Source organism: Paroedura picta, chromosome 1, assembly GCF_049243985.1.
Source record: "Paroedura picta isolate Pp20150507F chromosome 1, Ppicta_v3.0, whole genome shotgun sequence".
In the NCBI taxonomy this organism is placed as follows: domain Eukaryota; kingdom Metazoa; phylum Chordata; class Lepidosauria; order Squamata; family Gekkonidae; genus Paroedura; species Paroedura picta.
Window position 1 is genome coordinate 174,311,616 of NC_135369.1, and position 16,262 is coordinate 174,327,877.

The window sequence follows — 16,262 nt, forward strand, 5'->3', positions numbered from 1 at the left end:
TGCAGTCTTGGACTATCAACAGAGGCATCACATCAGAATCACAAGATGTCATAGTCCTGCTGGATACCACATTGGTCAGACCTAACTTGTGTGCAGTTCTGGAGGCCTCACTTCAAAAAAGACATGGACAAAATTGAGAGGGTATTGAGAAAAGCGATGAGGATAATCTGGGGCCTGGGGACCAAGCCCTATGAGGAAAGGCTGAAGGACTTGGGGAATGTTCACTCTGGAGAAGAGGTTGAGAAGGACATGATGGCTCTCTTGAAGTATCTGAAAGGCTGTCACTTAGAGGACGGCAAGGAGTGGTTCTTGTTGGCAGCAGAGGATAGGGCCCAAAGTAATGGGTTTAAACTTCTGTAGAATGGTACTGGCTGGATATCAGGAAAAAAAATTCACAGTAGTTCAGCAGTGGAATCAGCTGCCAACAGAGGTAATGAGCGCTCAGCTCAATGGCAGTCTTTAAGTAGCATCTAGGCAGGTACTGATCATGGATGCTTTAAGCTGACCCTGGGTTGAGCAGGGTGTTAACCTAGAATGGCCTGTATGGCCCCTTCTAACTCATTCTAATCTATGAGATCGGAGTCCACCACTTTTAACCAGTACACCATGCTGGCCGTCATAGGAACTAACACATTGCTTTTCCTTCCCACAAACCTGCAAGGTGGGTTAGGCTGAGAGACAAGATGGTTGGCCCAAGGTCTCCCCCTCTGCTAATGGAGGTGTCCACGACCGCCAGCCCATGCCCTTGAGCCATCTTGGATTGCAGGCTGGTCTACCTCGCAGGGCTATAGGTATTAAAGAAGATCAACCCAAATGCTTTTTCTTCTGAGCCCCTTGGGAGCAAAATCGCCTTGCAGAGAATCTCAAAAGCCACACGTGCAAATTTTCATCTGGTTTGATAAGATCCCTTTGCCCGCTGGAGGAGCCGGTCGATTTCCCGTGTCTTGAGCATGAATGTTTCATTTCCCTTCTCTTTGGCCCTTTAGCATGTCTAAATTTAACACTCTCAACTAAAATATAAGAAACGGTGCCCAAGCCAGGCGTCTCGGCGATTATTTAATTCCAGTTTGCCCCTAATGGTCGCATTAATCTCCACCTGTTTCTCGCAAAGGCATCCATAAATCCCCCCCTGACAGGCTAAGTACCCATCTTAATTCACACCACTATGCCCCATATATATTTGATGGGACAAGCTAGGGGTGGGTAGAGACATACCTTGACGATTTCGCTTTTCCTTCTCCGCGTCACGACAGAAGGGGAAAAAAAGGCATGCGTGGTTCCCGTGAGTGGCTTTGTGTAAAAATAACTTTAATTAATACGTATCTATATTTAAGGAACGAGTCTCCCAATAGTGAAATAGAGATGATGTGAGGTAGCAGAGGAAACTGTGAGACGGCTGACTAATTGGGGGAAAGGTTTGTGGGTCTTCAGTGCGGTGTAAGAAGCAAAACTTTAGAAAAGAGAAATCGGAGGAGGAGGAGGGAATAAACCGGGGTTGCTAATCAGTGCCTAATCTGGGATGAAGAACTCTTTTATCAAGTTGTTAGAATGAAAAACTGACTGTCTAGACAGAGCTGAAGAACCCCCCCCTCCTCCCAGACATATTTCCTTTCTAAGCCCTTCTCTGACTCAAAGGAAGCTTGAATTAGCACCAGCTAGAATCCATTCTTGCATTAGCATTTTGCCCAGAGAGATTCTCACACCTGTCAGAATCCTGGCACCGTGAAAATGCGACCGAAATTTTATTCTCCCCTCTTGTGATGTCATGGAAGCGGAAGCCATCGCAGTGGGCCTTTTTGATCAGCTCGGTAAAAAAAAAAGATGAATCATCTTCTCAACGATGAGCAAGGCAGCGCAGGAGAAACCAAGCTGGCCTGGAGCGGGAGCCGATGTGGTCTGCTCAGCCATGTTTGCCTGATATAGAAGAGCTGTTTTTATACCCCACTACCCGAAGGAGTCTTAAAGTGGCCTACAATCACCTTCCCTTCCTTTCCCCACAACAAGCACCCAATGAGGTCGGTGGGGCTGAGAGAGCTCTGATAGAACTGCTCTGCAAGAACAGCTCTAACAGGACTGTGACTAGCCCAAGGTCACCTAGGTGGTTGCACATTGAGGAGGAGTGGGGAATCAAACCTGACTGTCCTAATTAGGATCTGCTACTCTTACCCACTACTCCAAGGGTGGCCAAACTGTGGCTCTCCAGATGCCCATAGACTACAATTAACATGAGTGCTGGCAGGGGCTCATGGTTGTTGTAGACCATGGACATCTGGAGAGCCACAGTTTGGCCACCCTTGTGCTACACCAAGCTGGCTCGTCCCAAACAGCTAAAATCCATCTCCAGTAGCATCCTAGAGAGCGACAAGATTTTTTTTGGGGGGGGGGTTTATGAACTTTTAAGAGTGAAAGGGAGTTCTGACTCGTGCCCCTGAAGAAATCTCATTGGTGTCTTTACCTAACTGGACTTAAACAGAAAGGATGTTCTTCCATTGTACTCAAAGAGGCAATTCAGATAGAAATTACGGTATAACATCTATTGGCTTCTTCCCGGAAGAGCCCCCCTGGAATAAACAAACGAAATCTGAAGGTCCACAATGGCACGCTGGTGATGCTGAGTTTTGGAATCTTAGGTTCTTTGTTAAAAATGTTAGTTGTTCATTGTTTTATTGCTGATGATTCATGTTTTTAATGTATTTAATATGTTGTAAACGGCCCCGAGCCATCAACCGGGAGGGGCGGTTATATAAATCTATATCTAAATCTAAACAAATTCATTAATTAAATAAACATCCCCAGGGGCATGCACAAAAGCAGATGTACAAAAGCTGATGGTCTGCTGAATTTTCTCCACTCCCGTGTTTCATGCCCGGCATCCTTCTGCTTCTGCAGCAGCAGGTTTTAACAGTATTAACTGGGAAACCAGAGTCCATTCAGGACTTCCAGTCTTCTTTCCCACTGGAAATGCCACCCCAAAATCTCGCCTTAGTGAAGGTCTTCGGCCAAAGCCTGGCAGGGTGTTTCCTAAACCACAGAGATGAGAGGTCACTGTAGCGTATGACAGACGGGACGCGTCACCTCTCCGTTTACCGTTTTCAATCACAGGGGCCCGTTTCCTCACACGTTAATCCTACGACGGGAATGAAGTGGCCCAGCAATTTAATTAAAGCCACTTCTTGCATCTTCAGCGCACCTAAAAGGGCACATGCAGAGACGTTGGCTGGCATGAGTGCCTCTTGAGCTTGCAAGCTTGTACCTTTTACTCAAGCGGTAGACATGTTGGAAGTACCTACATCAAGTGTTGGAGGACCTAGCTTACTGTAACTCAAAGATTCTGTCCTGATTCTCAAGGGTGCAAAAAAAACCCCCACATAAAACATTGTAAGATTTTCACTTTTACTTCCTTCTGAGACAATCTCCAGGGGTAGTCAAAACTGCGGCCCTCCAGATGTTCAAGGACTACAATTCCCATGAGCCCCTGCCAGCACTGGCAGGGGCTCATGGGAATTGTAGTCCTTGGACATCTGGAGAGTCGCAGTTTGACTACCCCTTAATGCAAGGTATAGGAGAAACAATAGCCGGGATCCTAAATGAAGCCCTGAAACTCCACCCACTCACTTTGGTCTCACACCAGTTAGCCCCTCCCATTGTTCTTAGGCCGCAACTCCCGCTCAGTTCATACAAAGTAGCATACAAATTATTCATGTGGAACTTGACCCATTACGGTAGACTATTAGAGCTGTTTTTTTAATTACTCACTTTTCATTACCTGAAGGAGTCTCATAGCAGCTTACGAACACCTTTCCCTTCCTCTCCCCACTATGGAAACCCTGTGAGGTAGGTGGAGTTGGGGGAGCTCTGAGAGAACTGTGACTGGCCCAAGGTCTCCCAGCTGGCTGCATGTGGAGGAAGAGTGGGAAATCAGAGCAGGTTCTCCAGATTACAGTCTTAACTACTACAACCACACTGGCTTTTTTTTTTTTTTTTTTGCACACCCAAGCAAGTTTACAACATGAGGTAAAGTTTTCATTTTAAGCGCATCCACATTTTCCCAGCAGCAATGCTCAATCTCGTGAACTCGTTTTGCGGTCTCTTGACGACAGCGTCTCCAGCATGTTCCCAAGGACTGCGCAGATATCTGTCTTTTGCACGCCAGGATTGATGGAGAGGAAATGGAATTAAGCGTTCTGTTGGAGGACTCCCCTGTGAGTGGAGCATGGGCCTGAAACCTTTCACATTACCAGCTGTCTGTCTATATGTCTGTCTGTCTCTCAGAACTGTGGCATTCAGATTCAGAAGCAAGGATCTGCATTCAGCCGAGGACACTAGCAACGGATTTTTGCAGCTGCAATTAGTTTGCATCATTCCTTCCTTGGCTCTTCTATACCATCAAGTTTTACCCAATGAAACTTCTCAACAGCTCTTCATGGAAGGCCAGTTTCTTTAGAGTGTGGTTCCCTCCCCCACCTAAAAAAAAATAGCATGCGTGGATAACCTGCTTCCGTGATGCTGGGAATCGAGAACAATAAGGTCTCTTATGAGTTCGCAGCAGAGGATACTTCTCTGGAGAACATCATCAGCCCTTGGATAGAGGGGGCCAGGTGTAATTCAACCATTTCCCTGTCTGCAGGGTAATGCACTCGAACTTTGGCTTCCGGGCCAACTGGCATAATGCTTTTTTGGAAAGGATTTCTGCCTTCATTCTTCAGCGCTTCGAGGTCAGAAGCAATCTGCTGGATTGCTGAAAAGGTGTCGTGTCTTCGCAGGACAAGTGCGGCGTTCTTTTGAGCCGGGCTTTTTGTAAGCGACACGGAGGCGAGGCTGCTGTGAACTCTCGAGGGTCTGCTGTGCTCAGACTGAGAACATCTTTTGAGAGCCAGCGGGGTGTCGTGGTTAAGAGCGGCGGCCTCTAATCTGGAGAATGGGGCTTGATTCCCCCCCTGCTCCTCCACATGCACTCAGCTGGGTGACCTTGGGCTAGTCACAGTTCTCCCAGAGCAGTTTTCTCAGCGCTCTCTCAGCTCCTGCCTACCTCACAGGGTGTCTGTTGTGGGGAGACAAAGGGTAGGCGATCATAGGTCCCTTTGAGACTAGCTCTTCTTCTTCTTCACGTCCTCAGTGAGGGGCTGGCAGAGGTTAGGAAAATCTGTTCGACTGGCCTGTGCTGATCTTGGGGACCCGCCTCATTCGAAACATAGCAGTGATCTTCAGAAGCTCGAAGGTGCAGCTGCCTGACGAAAGGACCTCTGGGTCTGCAGGCCACCCCCATTTGGAACCAGCTGGCTCTGCTGTCGGACAGCGCTTGGCCGACAGCTTCCCAGCTTCCTGCGATTAACTGTGCCCTGTGGCGGCCATTTTGTTGCCCTTTCCCAGAATTTCACAAGGGCATGCCGGTGCACCAAGCGTGGTTTAGAGGCTGGTTGACACTGATTAGCTGTTGCCCTGGCACAGAACGAGGCCGTTGGGAGAAGGGAATATTAACTTTGGCGGTGGCAGAGCAGCCGGAGGTGGTGGTGGGGGTGGAAATCTTGCCCTGTCATTGAAATGCTTTGCCTGCCTATCTAAAGGCATGAGTCCATTATGCCACTTTTTTGTGTAACATGTTCAGGCTTTGATGTGCGTCTTTTAGCTTTCTAGCGTCCTTTGCTTCTGCTAGGGCATTGCACTACTCAGATGGAACGGCAGACTCCACCGTCCTTTCCCGCAAATGCCCTTCTCCGCCGGCAGGCAGAACCACCCAGCTTCCAGTCTCTGTATAGCAGCGCGATAGAGAAGCTCACGATCTCTTTTCTGCTGGGTCACCTGTTTTCAGCAGCAGCAGTTGTGCTGTGCAAGGATGGAGTTAAAGAGCCGGTTCTCCTGGTGTCTCCTGGGCCACCGGGAGCAATGTTAGCTGTCTCCGAAGGTGACCACGTCCGTGAAGTTTGCCAGCCTCCGAGTGGGGCTGGAGGTTCTCCAGAATTACAAGGGACCTCCAACCTACAGAAATGAATCCGCCTGCAGCTGATGACGGATTTGGTGGATGACCTCCATAGCGTGAGCGTTCCCCAAACTGCCCTCCCCAGGCTCTGCCTCTGAATCACCGGTAATTTCCCAACCCAGAGTCAGCATCCCTGGTCGGATGGCCACCATCAGCATCTCCTATTGTCCCAGTGTTTGTGCTGACCTTGTGAACAGCTGGTTCTGAAGACTTGTGCTTGCTCTTGGCTTTGCAGTAAGGTTACCTTTAGAGCGGGGATTCCCAGGCAGGGGTTCAAGGGGGCTCCAGAGGAGGTCCGCGACAATTCCCCGCCTGTCTTGATGGACTCAGCCACAAGGTAGAGAACCAGATGCTTCCATTACTCCCTCTCCTCCAGAAGTGAGTGTGTTCTCTCGTGGTTTCGGTACCTGGAGGCGGGGAGGCAGAGCCTGCATGCTTACTCCTGGCTTAAAGCACCTCCTGTCTCTCCCCCCATCAGTCCTCCTCAAGCCTGCCTGTTAATGTAGGTGGTGACATCACTTTTGGTAGCATGCAACTTATGGGGCGTGGTCGGGAGACGTGGCCAGCTGACATCACTTCCGGGGCTCCTTAAAGCCAGAAAATTCATTTCAGGGGGCTCCTCCGTGGCCAGAAGGTTGGAAAAGGTTGTTTCACAGGCATCGCTTCTAGAACAAGTTGTGGCAGAGTTGTCAGCCAGAGAACTTTCCAGGAATTTGTTCCAGGCGGAGAAGCTTTCCGTTTCTAGGCCTTTCGAAGGATAGGAGATTATGAACAGGTTAAGTCTCGAATGTGGCCCAGTAGTAGTGTATGGCAAAAGAGCCGGTGGCATAGCGGTTAAGAGCGGTGGAATGGTATCTGGGAGACCCAGGTTCGAATCCCCACTTGTGCCATGGAAGCTTGCCAGGTGACCTCCGGCCAGGGTTGTTGCCAGGATAAAATGGAGAATGTAAGCTGCTTTGGGTTCCCATCTTAACACAGCCCGCGGCGCCGTGGGCGCCGCGGACTAAATAAAGCCGTAAGGGCTTAGTGGTAGGAGTTAGGGCGGGCTCTGTCCGGGATGAGGAAGGGTGCCGATTGGCCCCTTCCTCCGGACAGACCATCGGCCGATTCCCACCCTGCCGACAAGGAAGTAACTGTGAGCCGCGCGGAGCGCCTCTCGCCACATCAGGCTGCCGGCTAAGGGAGCCCCCGCCAGGGGTTCCCTGCAGGGAAAGGCAAGCGCCCATTGTATTTCGACATACAATGGGCTTTGCCTCTAGTTGGGGTATAAAAGAAGTTGGTAAATAAATAAATTCACACCTGGTGTCCCTATCTCATGTTGAGAGTGCCCAGTGAAGCTGATGGGCGGCAGATTTTGGATAGACGAAAGGAAATATCTCGCAGTAACATCTTTAAACTGCATGTACAACGTTATCAGCTGTATATCAGGACTAAAATTGCCATGGTGAGAGTAATTCAGCAGTGGAATGGGCTGCCTAAGGAGGTGGTGAGCTCCCCCTCACTGGCTGTCTTCAAGCAGTGGCTGGACAGATACTTTTCATGGATGCTTTAGGCTGGTCCTTCATTGAGCAGGGGGCTGGACTGGATAGCCCGTATGGCCCCTTCCAACTGTAAACACTAAAAAAATATTCGACACTACAATGTGGAATTCACTGCCAGAGGATGTAGCGATAGCGTAAATAGATTCATGGATAGACCTATCAGTGGCTACTAGCCATGGTGACTGAGGGGATCCACTATGTTGAGAGGCACTAAACCTCTGAATCCCAGAGGTCAGGAGGCAACACCAGAGAAGCTAGTGCGGAAGACCTTTGCCTGATACCTCGAGGAGCTGTAGCTAGTCTGAGCAGACCCTGATGGACCAAAGGTCTGATTCAGCATAAAGTAGCTTTTTGTGTTACTCAATACCAGATGTTTTTACCAGGCCTGGCTACTAGTGCCCTACCTGTCTCCTGACCTCCTAGCCACTGTGATCCATGCGACGGTCACCTCCAGAATAGATTTCTGTAACTCGCTCTACGCGGGCCTATCCCTGCGCCTGATCCGGAAATTACAGCTGATACAAAATGCGGCTGCTAAGGCCCTCACAGGAACAGCTTGGAGGGCCCATGTCCAGCCTGTGCTGAGGCAGCTGCGTTGGCTACCGATTGCTAGCTGGATCAGGTTCAAGGTTTTGGTTTTAACCTTAAGGCCCTCTGGGACCCACATACTTGAGGGCCCGCCTGGCGCCTTATGCCCCCTGCAGGGTATTACGCTTGGCGGGGACTAATTTATTGGTGGTTCCTGGCCCCCGGGAGGCGCGTCTGGCCTCAACTAGGGCCAGGGTTTTTTCCGGTCCTGGCCCCCGCCTGGTGAAATGAGCTCCCGGAGGAGATGTGGGCCCTGCGGGATTTGCCATCCTTCTGCAGGGCCTGCAAAACAGAGCTCTTCCGCCAGGGCTTATGGTTGAGGCCGGAGCCCCCCCTTTTTAGATCGCCATCCCCCCACATCAACATCAGCAGTGACCCCTGGTTTCCCGGATAGTTCCGCCGCCATCAGGTGGGGTGGGTTGGGTGGACTGGGGATGGTTTTTAGGTATTTTATGTATTAGGGGTTTTATGGGGTTTTTACATGTTGTTGCCCGCCGCAACAAACTGGGTAGGCTGGGGGAATTAAATCCCAGAGACTTTTATAGATCCAAATAAACTCCGGATTCCCCTGAATTGACATGGAGAGCCAATGAAAACCAAGACTAAAATTGTTATATATTAATATATATGTCTCCCCCTTCGTGGTGGCTATTGTTGTTACCCTCTGGTGTGGGACTAATGTGAGCGATGAGGTGCCAACGACCTTTATCACCGAGAGTTAAGTTCTGCTGTGGGAGATGCAGACAACGATGTCTGGTTTCTGCATTTCAGGCACAGTTCGTTGGGTGTGCAAAGATTTCTGTCTCAACACTAAGTTTTCAGAGCCCTTGGCTTCTTTCTTAAGGATAAACTGGGCGTGGGAGAACTGCACGCTATTAAAAACAGTCAAAGTATTATCTCATCCCAATAAAAATAATTTCCACATAAAGCTCCGGCTTTGTTGAAACGCAGCATTTAAGCCGTCCTATTGCTGTTGTTTTTTCCTAATCCTATTTTTCAGTTCACATATTTGTTGCTTTGGGACATGAAATTAGCATAGGGTGCTTTTTGTTGACTAAATACAAGTCATAATAAAACACGCTTAAATCAGATCACGCTCTACTTAAGGCATCAGATAATTTTCTGGGGAGAAATGATTTATTTAAAGCATTCTGATGCTGCCTTTCTGTGCCGTTTGGGGTCCCCCAAGGCCGGGAACAGTCAAGCCATTAAAATAAGCTTCATTTTTAAAAAAGGTATAGAACCAATTTTCATCCACGCACATGCATGGGGTCAGTGAGAGACTGCCATGTGAAACAGGCGTTACCTGTTGGTGGAAGACAGTGATTGGAGGGGAGGAACAATTTAATCTCCCTAGAATTTTCCAGTTGTAGAAAACTGTCATCGCTGGCAAGACACATTATTAATACATGCAAAAGCGGCCTGCAGGAAAAAACTCCGCTTGAATTTCAGCAGTGGTGTATCGTTCTTCCTACAAGATGCAAATATGCATGGAAAAAAACCAGTAGAGGCAGCATGCAGATGTTAGAACCAAGGAGGTGTATGCACCTTGCTCCTCCCCCCTCTGCATGCTTCCTTCTTGCACAGAGAGCTCTTCTTGGTCACTTAATTCCGGTGGCATATAAATGCAAGAGGTGCGCCTTCCCATCTCTGCAAACCAGGATTCTAAACCATGGAGTCTTGGAATCCCAGTAGTGCAGATGAAGGGAAACCACTTCCAGAGGACCTGGGTACTTGTTAGGTTCAAGTGGGTAGCCGTGTTCGTCTGAAGTACTGCATGCATTCAAAAGCTCAGATCTTGAATAAATCTTTGTTGGTGGTAAAGGTAAAGGTATCCCCTGTGCAAGCACTGGGTCATGTCTGACCCTTAAGGTGACGCCCTCTAGCGTTTTCTTGGCAGACTCAATACGGGATGGTTTGCCATTCTCTTCCCCAGTCATTACCGTTTACCCCCCAGCAAGCTGGGTACTCATTTTACCGACCTCGGAAGGATGGAAGGCTGAGTCGACCTTGAGCCGGCTGCTGGGATTGAACTCCCAACCTCATGGGCAGACAGCTTCAGCTAGCATTTCTGCTGCCTTACCACTCTGTGCCACAATAGGCTCTTCTTAAAGGTGCTATTGGACTCTATTATTCTGAATACTTGTATTTGTTTATCTATTTACTTTTACATTTATACGTCATCTTTTAGAGGCTCAGAGCAGCTTACAAAGTTTAAAATACACAACATTATTAGGTTTCAAAACTCTAAAATTCATGAATTAAGTTTAAAACCAACCCTGTCTAATCCACTGTCAGGTTGCCTCCTCTTTACAGGTCGCAGAACAGAGGTGGGGGCATATAAGTTCTTAGCAGGGAGGCCAGTGTCACAATGTTATTTCTAGGGTTGACTGGAGTAAAATATATGTTTGGAGTCCTTTGTATAGACGGGAGGGTGCGGTGCGTTCATGTGCGGGTTTGCGCACATCTTGGCTTAAAGTGGGTTAAAATGTCACCTGAAGGTAGCCAGACACACTGGCCATTGCGAGCTGGGTGTATGACAATGTAAGTTCAGAGCAATTAGAAAAGTGTTGGGGAATCTTTTGTTCAAGCAATAAACTGTACCAAGGCCAACCAACCTTCACCTCCTGTTGAATGGCCCTGATCCGAGCATTGGACCTCTAGGGCCTGGGAGATTCAGGTACAAGTTCTCATTCCACCATGGAAGCTAGCTGGGTGACCTTGGGTCAGACTAACTCTCTCCACCTTGCCTACCTCACAGGGTTATTGAGAGGAAAATGGTATATGCCGTTTGGGTCCCCTTTTGGGGGAAAAGGCAAGGTCAGACCAGAGCCAATGGGATGAAATTGATTCAAAGGAGTGTCTAGGAAGAGGTGTAAATGTAGCAGTCTGATACATTTAAAGAACAGCTGAAGCTGTTGAGGAAGACACGTAGATGGATCAGAAAGCTCCTTGGCTCCTAAGCGGATGCTTCTGTTTCCTTCCAGGCTCTCTTTGCTTTGTCATCGATGCTCCGGAACTTCCCCTATGCCCAGCAGCAGTTCCTCCGACTGGGAGGACTTCAAATACTCCGAGATCTCTGCACGGAGAGCGGCATGGAGGCACTCCACGTCCGCATCGTGACACTCCTCTACGACTTGATGATAGAAAAGGTAATAGGTGACGCGCCACCGACTTCAGTTCCAGCATGACCGCATGGAAATGGGTGGGATTCAGGTCTGTGGCATCAGATACATGGCGGGTGGTCCCTCGTAGTAAAATTGAGCACCTTTTTTCCTCTGTTGCTAACATGCCTCACAGTAGCATGGAAGTAGAATTGGTATTTTTGTACTCCACTTTTTACTGCCTGAAGTAATCCAAAAGTGGCTTACAAACACTTTTCCCTTCCACTCCCCACAGGAGACACCCTGTGAGGTAGGCGAGGCTGAGAGAGCTCTGAGAGAACTGTGACTGGCCCAAGGTCACCAAGCTGGCTGCATGTGGAGGAATGAAACCCTGAAACTCCACCCATTCATTGGTCTGAGCAGGGCATAACTCTGTTTAGGGTTGTACTAATAGAGCCAGCGTGGTGTAGCGGTTAAAGAGCAGTGGACTTGACTCTTTAACCAGGCTTCATTCTTCACTGCTCCACATGCAGCCAGTTGGATGACCAGTTCTCTTAGGACTGTTCCTGCAGAGCAGTTCTCTTAGAGCTCTCTCAGCCCCACCTCCCTCACAAGGTGTCTGTTGTGGGGAAAGGAAGGGAAAGGTGTTTGTAACTCACTCTGGGACTCCCCTGGATAGTGAAAAGCAGGGAATGAATTACCAGTTCTTCTCCTCCTTCCTTTTCTCTTCCTCCTTCTGGTTCATTTCAAGGTTTCATCACTTTGTTCCATGAGCAGGACTTAGAACCATAGAGTTGGAAGAGGCCATACAGGCCATCTAGTCCAACCCCCTGCTCAATGCAGGATCAGCCCAAAGCATCCTAAAGCATCCAAGAAAAGTGTGTATCCAACCTTTGCTTGAAGACCGCCAGTGAGGGGGAGCTCACCACCTCCTTAGGCAGCCTATTCCACTACTGAACTACTCTGACTGTGAAATTTCCCCCCCCCCCAGACTTATGGAACGAGAGAGCAGGAAAATTGTGTGTGTGTGTGTGTGTGTGTGTGTGTGTGTGTGTGTGTGTGTGTGTGTGTGTGTGGGAGAGAGAATTGCCATGTTTTGTAACTTGAATGTGGTCTTCCCCACCTGACTGGGGCCTCTTGGTCTGAACTGCCATCTGGTCCTGCAGAATGTGGCCTTTTTATTCTGCACATCCGCTAGGTCAGGCACCTGAATTTGTTATCTGCCGTATTTTCCCCAGCCCCAGCCCCTTTTGTGCGACAGAATTTCCCGGACAACAGCGGCAATGCTGAGAAACGGAAGAGAGCTCCTTAAGGCACGAGGGAGCATCATGCGCTCCCATGGCGGCCTCCCACTATAATTTTGCTGATTTGACTTTGTTTCTATGGCACGAGAAGCGCAATCTTCCTTAATGATAATATAGTGGTAAGGAGACGCTTCTGATTAAGACCTAATTAATGAAGCAATTAGCACAGGGGGCTGCCGAGTCAAAGCAAAGGGATAAAAAGGAACACAGAGAGGCCCCCCCATTGTGTTCGGTATCTGGTGACAATGTGCAGTAAGTAACCTTTCTGCTTCGTAGGCTGAGCCAGATGGCTGTCTTGCAGGGGCTGCTTGAGAGTCTCACCGATTGAACTGAGCCACTTGGCTGCGTCCAGGAGCTAATTTCAGTGGACCTGTCAGAATCCTGTCCACTACCCCACCCCACTGCTGCTGTGGTACTTGCAGGGAGCCTTCTCTAACTCTGAATTATAATGGGGAACAGATCCCCTATGTAAGAAGAAGGCCCTTTCCTTCTTTAGTTTGCCCTTCCTCGTGTTCTCAAGAAGTCTCATCCAAGTCTTAGGCAACACAATTGAAGAAGGAGGTAGACAAACTAGACCGCGTCCAGAGGATGACAACGAAAATGGTGAGGGGGTCTGGAGACCATGACGTATGAGGAAAGGTTGAGGGCGCTTGGCCTGTTTAGCCTGGGGAGGAGACCACTGAGACGTGGTATGATAGCCATCTTCAAGTACTTGAACGGCTGTCACGTACAGAGCAGAGTTGTTCTCTGTTGCCCCAGAGGGTCGGACCAGAACCAGTGGGATGAAATTAATTCAAAAGAACTTTTGGCTAAACATTTGGAAGAAGTTCCTGACAGAGTGGTTCCTCAGTGGAACAGGCTTCCTCGGGAGGTGGTGGGTTCTTCTTCTTTGGGAGTTCTTAAGCAGAGGCTAGATAGTCACCAGACAGAAATACTGATTCTGTGAACTTAAGCAGATTGTGAGCGGGTGGGCAGAAGGAACCGTATCGGTGCTTGGCTCTTGTGGTCCTTTCTTGGATGCCCAGGGAAATGCCAATAACCACTTTGGGATCGGGAAGCAAATTTCTTCTGGTCCAGACTGGTGAAGGATCCTAAAGGGGGGGGGGGAATCATCTGGACATGGAATTGAGACCACTGTGGGTGGGTAAGGTAGTTTTGAATTTCCCGCATTCTGCAGGGGGTTGTACTAGATGACACTGGAGGTCACTTCCAGCTCCATGATTCTAGTCAAGGGAGCGGTCAGAGTTGGTTTGATTGCAAGCGGCTGCTGGTCTAATCAATGTTGCCCCTTGAGAAAACTTAGCTTCTTCTTTCAGTCTTCCTCCTGCCTTTTGAGTGGGTTAAGTGCCATCAAGTCCTGACTTAAGAGTTGCCCTCTGAATTAATGACCCCCAAAACTTGTCTTCTTGTTAATGCCTGATCTCAGGTCTTGCCAAGCGAGAGCCATGGCTTCCTTGACGGAGTCAATCCATCTCATGTGGGTCTTCCTCTTTCCCTGCTGCCTTCACTATTTCCTGGCGTCATTGCCTTTCCCAATGGCTCTTGGTTTCTCAGAACGTGACCAGAGTACGATAGTCTCGTTTTAGTCATTTTTGCTTCTAGGGAGTGGTCAGGTTTGACTTGATCTAGAATAAAAGGTTTTCGGAGCTGCTCTGGGTATCGTGCAGTGGGCTCATAACTCGGACATTGGCCAATAGACACCCATTCCACCGGGCAATGAAAAGGTGTGGGGTATCAAACCTAGGTCGCCAGATGAGAAGTCCGCGCTCCTAACCACTACACCAAAAGACGAGAAGGGTAGCCTGCAGCATCCTGGCCTACATAGAACCCATAACCCAAGAGAGAGGTTTAAGAGGGTGGTTGGCATTTGGTGTGAAGGGAAAGGGACATCACAACCTGGAGGAATGGGTAAACAGCTACAGACCAAAACAAGACTCCACGAGTAGGTTTTCACCAAGATTTGTAAATTCCAGCTTTCTTAGTAGATGGGATTCCCAGAGCTGACAGATAGGAAGAAGGATTTCTACCCCTAGTGTAGCTTCCTTGCTTCTTTTTGAACACAGGAAAGTGTCTTATGGTGAATCAAACCATCAGAAGGTTAGCATTGACTGCTCTTAGCCACTACACCAAGCTCACTCTCTCATTAAAGGCAGCATATTCCTGTCATTAATGCTCTTTGGGGAGGTAACCCCAAATTGACTGCACCCAGAAGGAAAACACAAAGAAACGGGGGGAGGGGGAGGGGGAGGGGAATGGTCATGGCTGAGAAAGGAAGACAAATGTTTGAAACCCATTTACAACAGTTCCGTGTGGCCTTCGGGTAGAGAAAAGTAGCATATAAGAACCAACTCTTCTTCTTCTTCAGTAATATCAGGGATCTCTCAGCCTCACCTCCCTCACAGGGTGTTGTAGGGAGAAGAAAGGGAAGGTGAATGTAAGCCGCTTTGAGACTCCTTCAGGTACCTGAAGGAGTCTCAAAGCGGCTTATATTCACCTTCCCTTCCTCTCCCCACAAGAAACGCCCTGTGAGGGAGGTGAGGCTGAGAGAGCCCTGATATCACTGCTTGGTCAGAACAGCTTTATCAGTGCTGTGGTGAGCCCAAGGGCGCCCACCTGTCTTCATGTGGGGCAGTGGGGAATCAAACCCAGCTCACCAGATTAGAAGTCCACACTCTTAACCACTACTCCAAGCTGGTGTCAGGAACGAACATTTGGCCAGGATCAGGGTGGGCGAGTGATCTCCAAGTCACTCCAGTCTAAGAACGAGCTGCTGGAAAGGGGGTGCCGTAAGGAATCCTTATTCGTGGGTCGGCCTCTCCCTCCTCGGAGAGCACACTGGCACAGACTCGAAAGGGGCTAACTGGGGCGGGGAGAGTAGTGGCAAAGTAATCAGTCGCGCCCTCCCTGCATTTTCTGGCGAGCATCGGGACCTAAAGGTCAACTACTTACATTCCTGGGTCTGTATGAATTCTCCAGTGGACGCAGACCAGACGTGTTCCTTTTCAGCCTTCATCCGCGGTCACAGCCCACTGCCCTCTTCCTAATGCAGAGGTTGCAAGCAGGAGATCAGGGTCCCCGGGCAGCTCTCCGGGAAAGGATACGGCTTCTCTCTTTGTTTTGCCTTCCCTCCAATGCACCTTTCTCTGCTTCGTCATCTGAAACGCCTGCCGATTGCTTGTCGCAGCTGCGTTTAAATCATTGTTCTCCGTTAATTTTGTTCTGCATTTTCAGCGACTTTCGCTCTGGATTGTTTCCTGTCCTTGCCTTTGTCTTGTCAATTTGCAATTAGTTTTATGAGTGTCTTAGCTGGATTTCCCTCCCCCTTGGGTAAAGATGGGTCTCTTTTTGAAATCAGGCCTTCTATAACCTTTTCTAAGCTTCCTTGCCTTTGTTGTTTAACCGCGGTGGCATCTGTTTGCACTTGTATCTGTGGGATCCATTTTAAAATCTGGCCATTTAAAATCCATTTCATCTTGCCAGATCAGAGTGTGTGTTTGTGTGTGTGTGGGGAAGGGCTCAAGGAAACCTAAAGGTCTGGAGGTTTGGGTCTCTGTTGGTAAAGGCAGATCTATGTTGTTACCATATGCCAGGCTTTCTCAACAAGGATTTTGTGGAACCCTCGGGTTCCTTGAAGGCCTTGTCAGTGTTTCCCAAATGGGTGGGAGTTAATTAATTTTTAATATATTTGTTTTTTGTTAAATATTTATCAGGTGATATGACCATATATGGCAGCCTTTCTTTTGTCAAG

The 16,262-nt window shown here is 48.8% G+C and overlaps 1 protein-coding gene across 2 annotated transcripts in view; it reads left to right on the forward strand.

The window, feature by feature from the left end:
* The window catches only part of SIL1 (SIL1 nucleotide exchange factor), a 65,811-nt gene that overhangs the window by 47,718 nt on the left and 1,831 nt on the right, over positions 1–16,262 (forward strand). The window contains exon 10 of one of the 2 annotated variants that reach the window (XM_077312737.1): positions 11,094–11,258. The exons of the other annotated variant lie outside the window; for it this stretch is intronic. Within the exon in view, the coding sequence (XP_077168852.1) occupies positions 11,094–11,258 (165 nt within the window). The remainder of the gene's footprint in view (positions 1–11,093; positions 11,259–16,262) is intronic. 2 annotated transcript variants of the gene reach the window in all.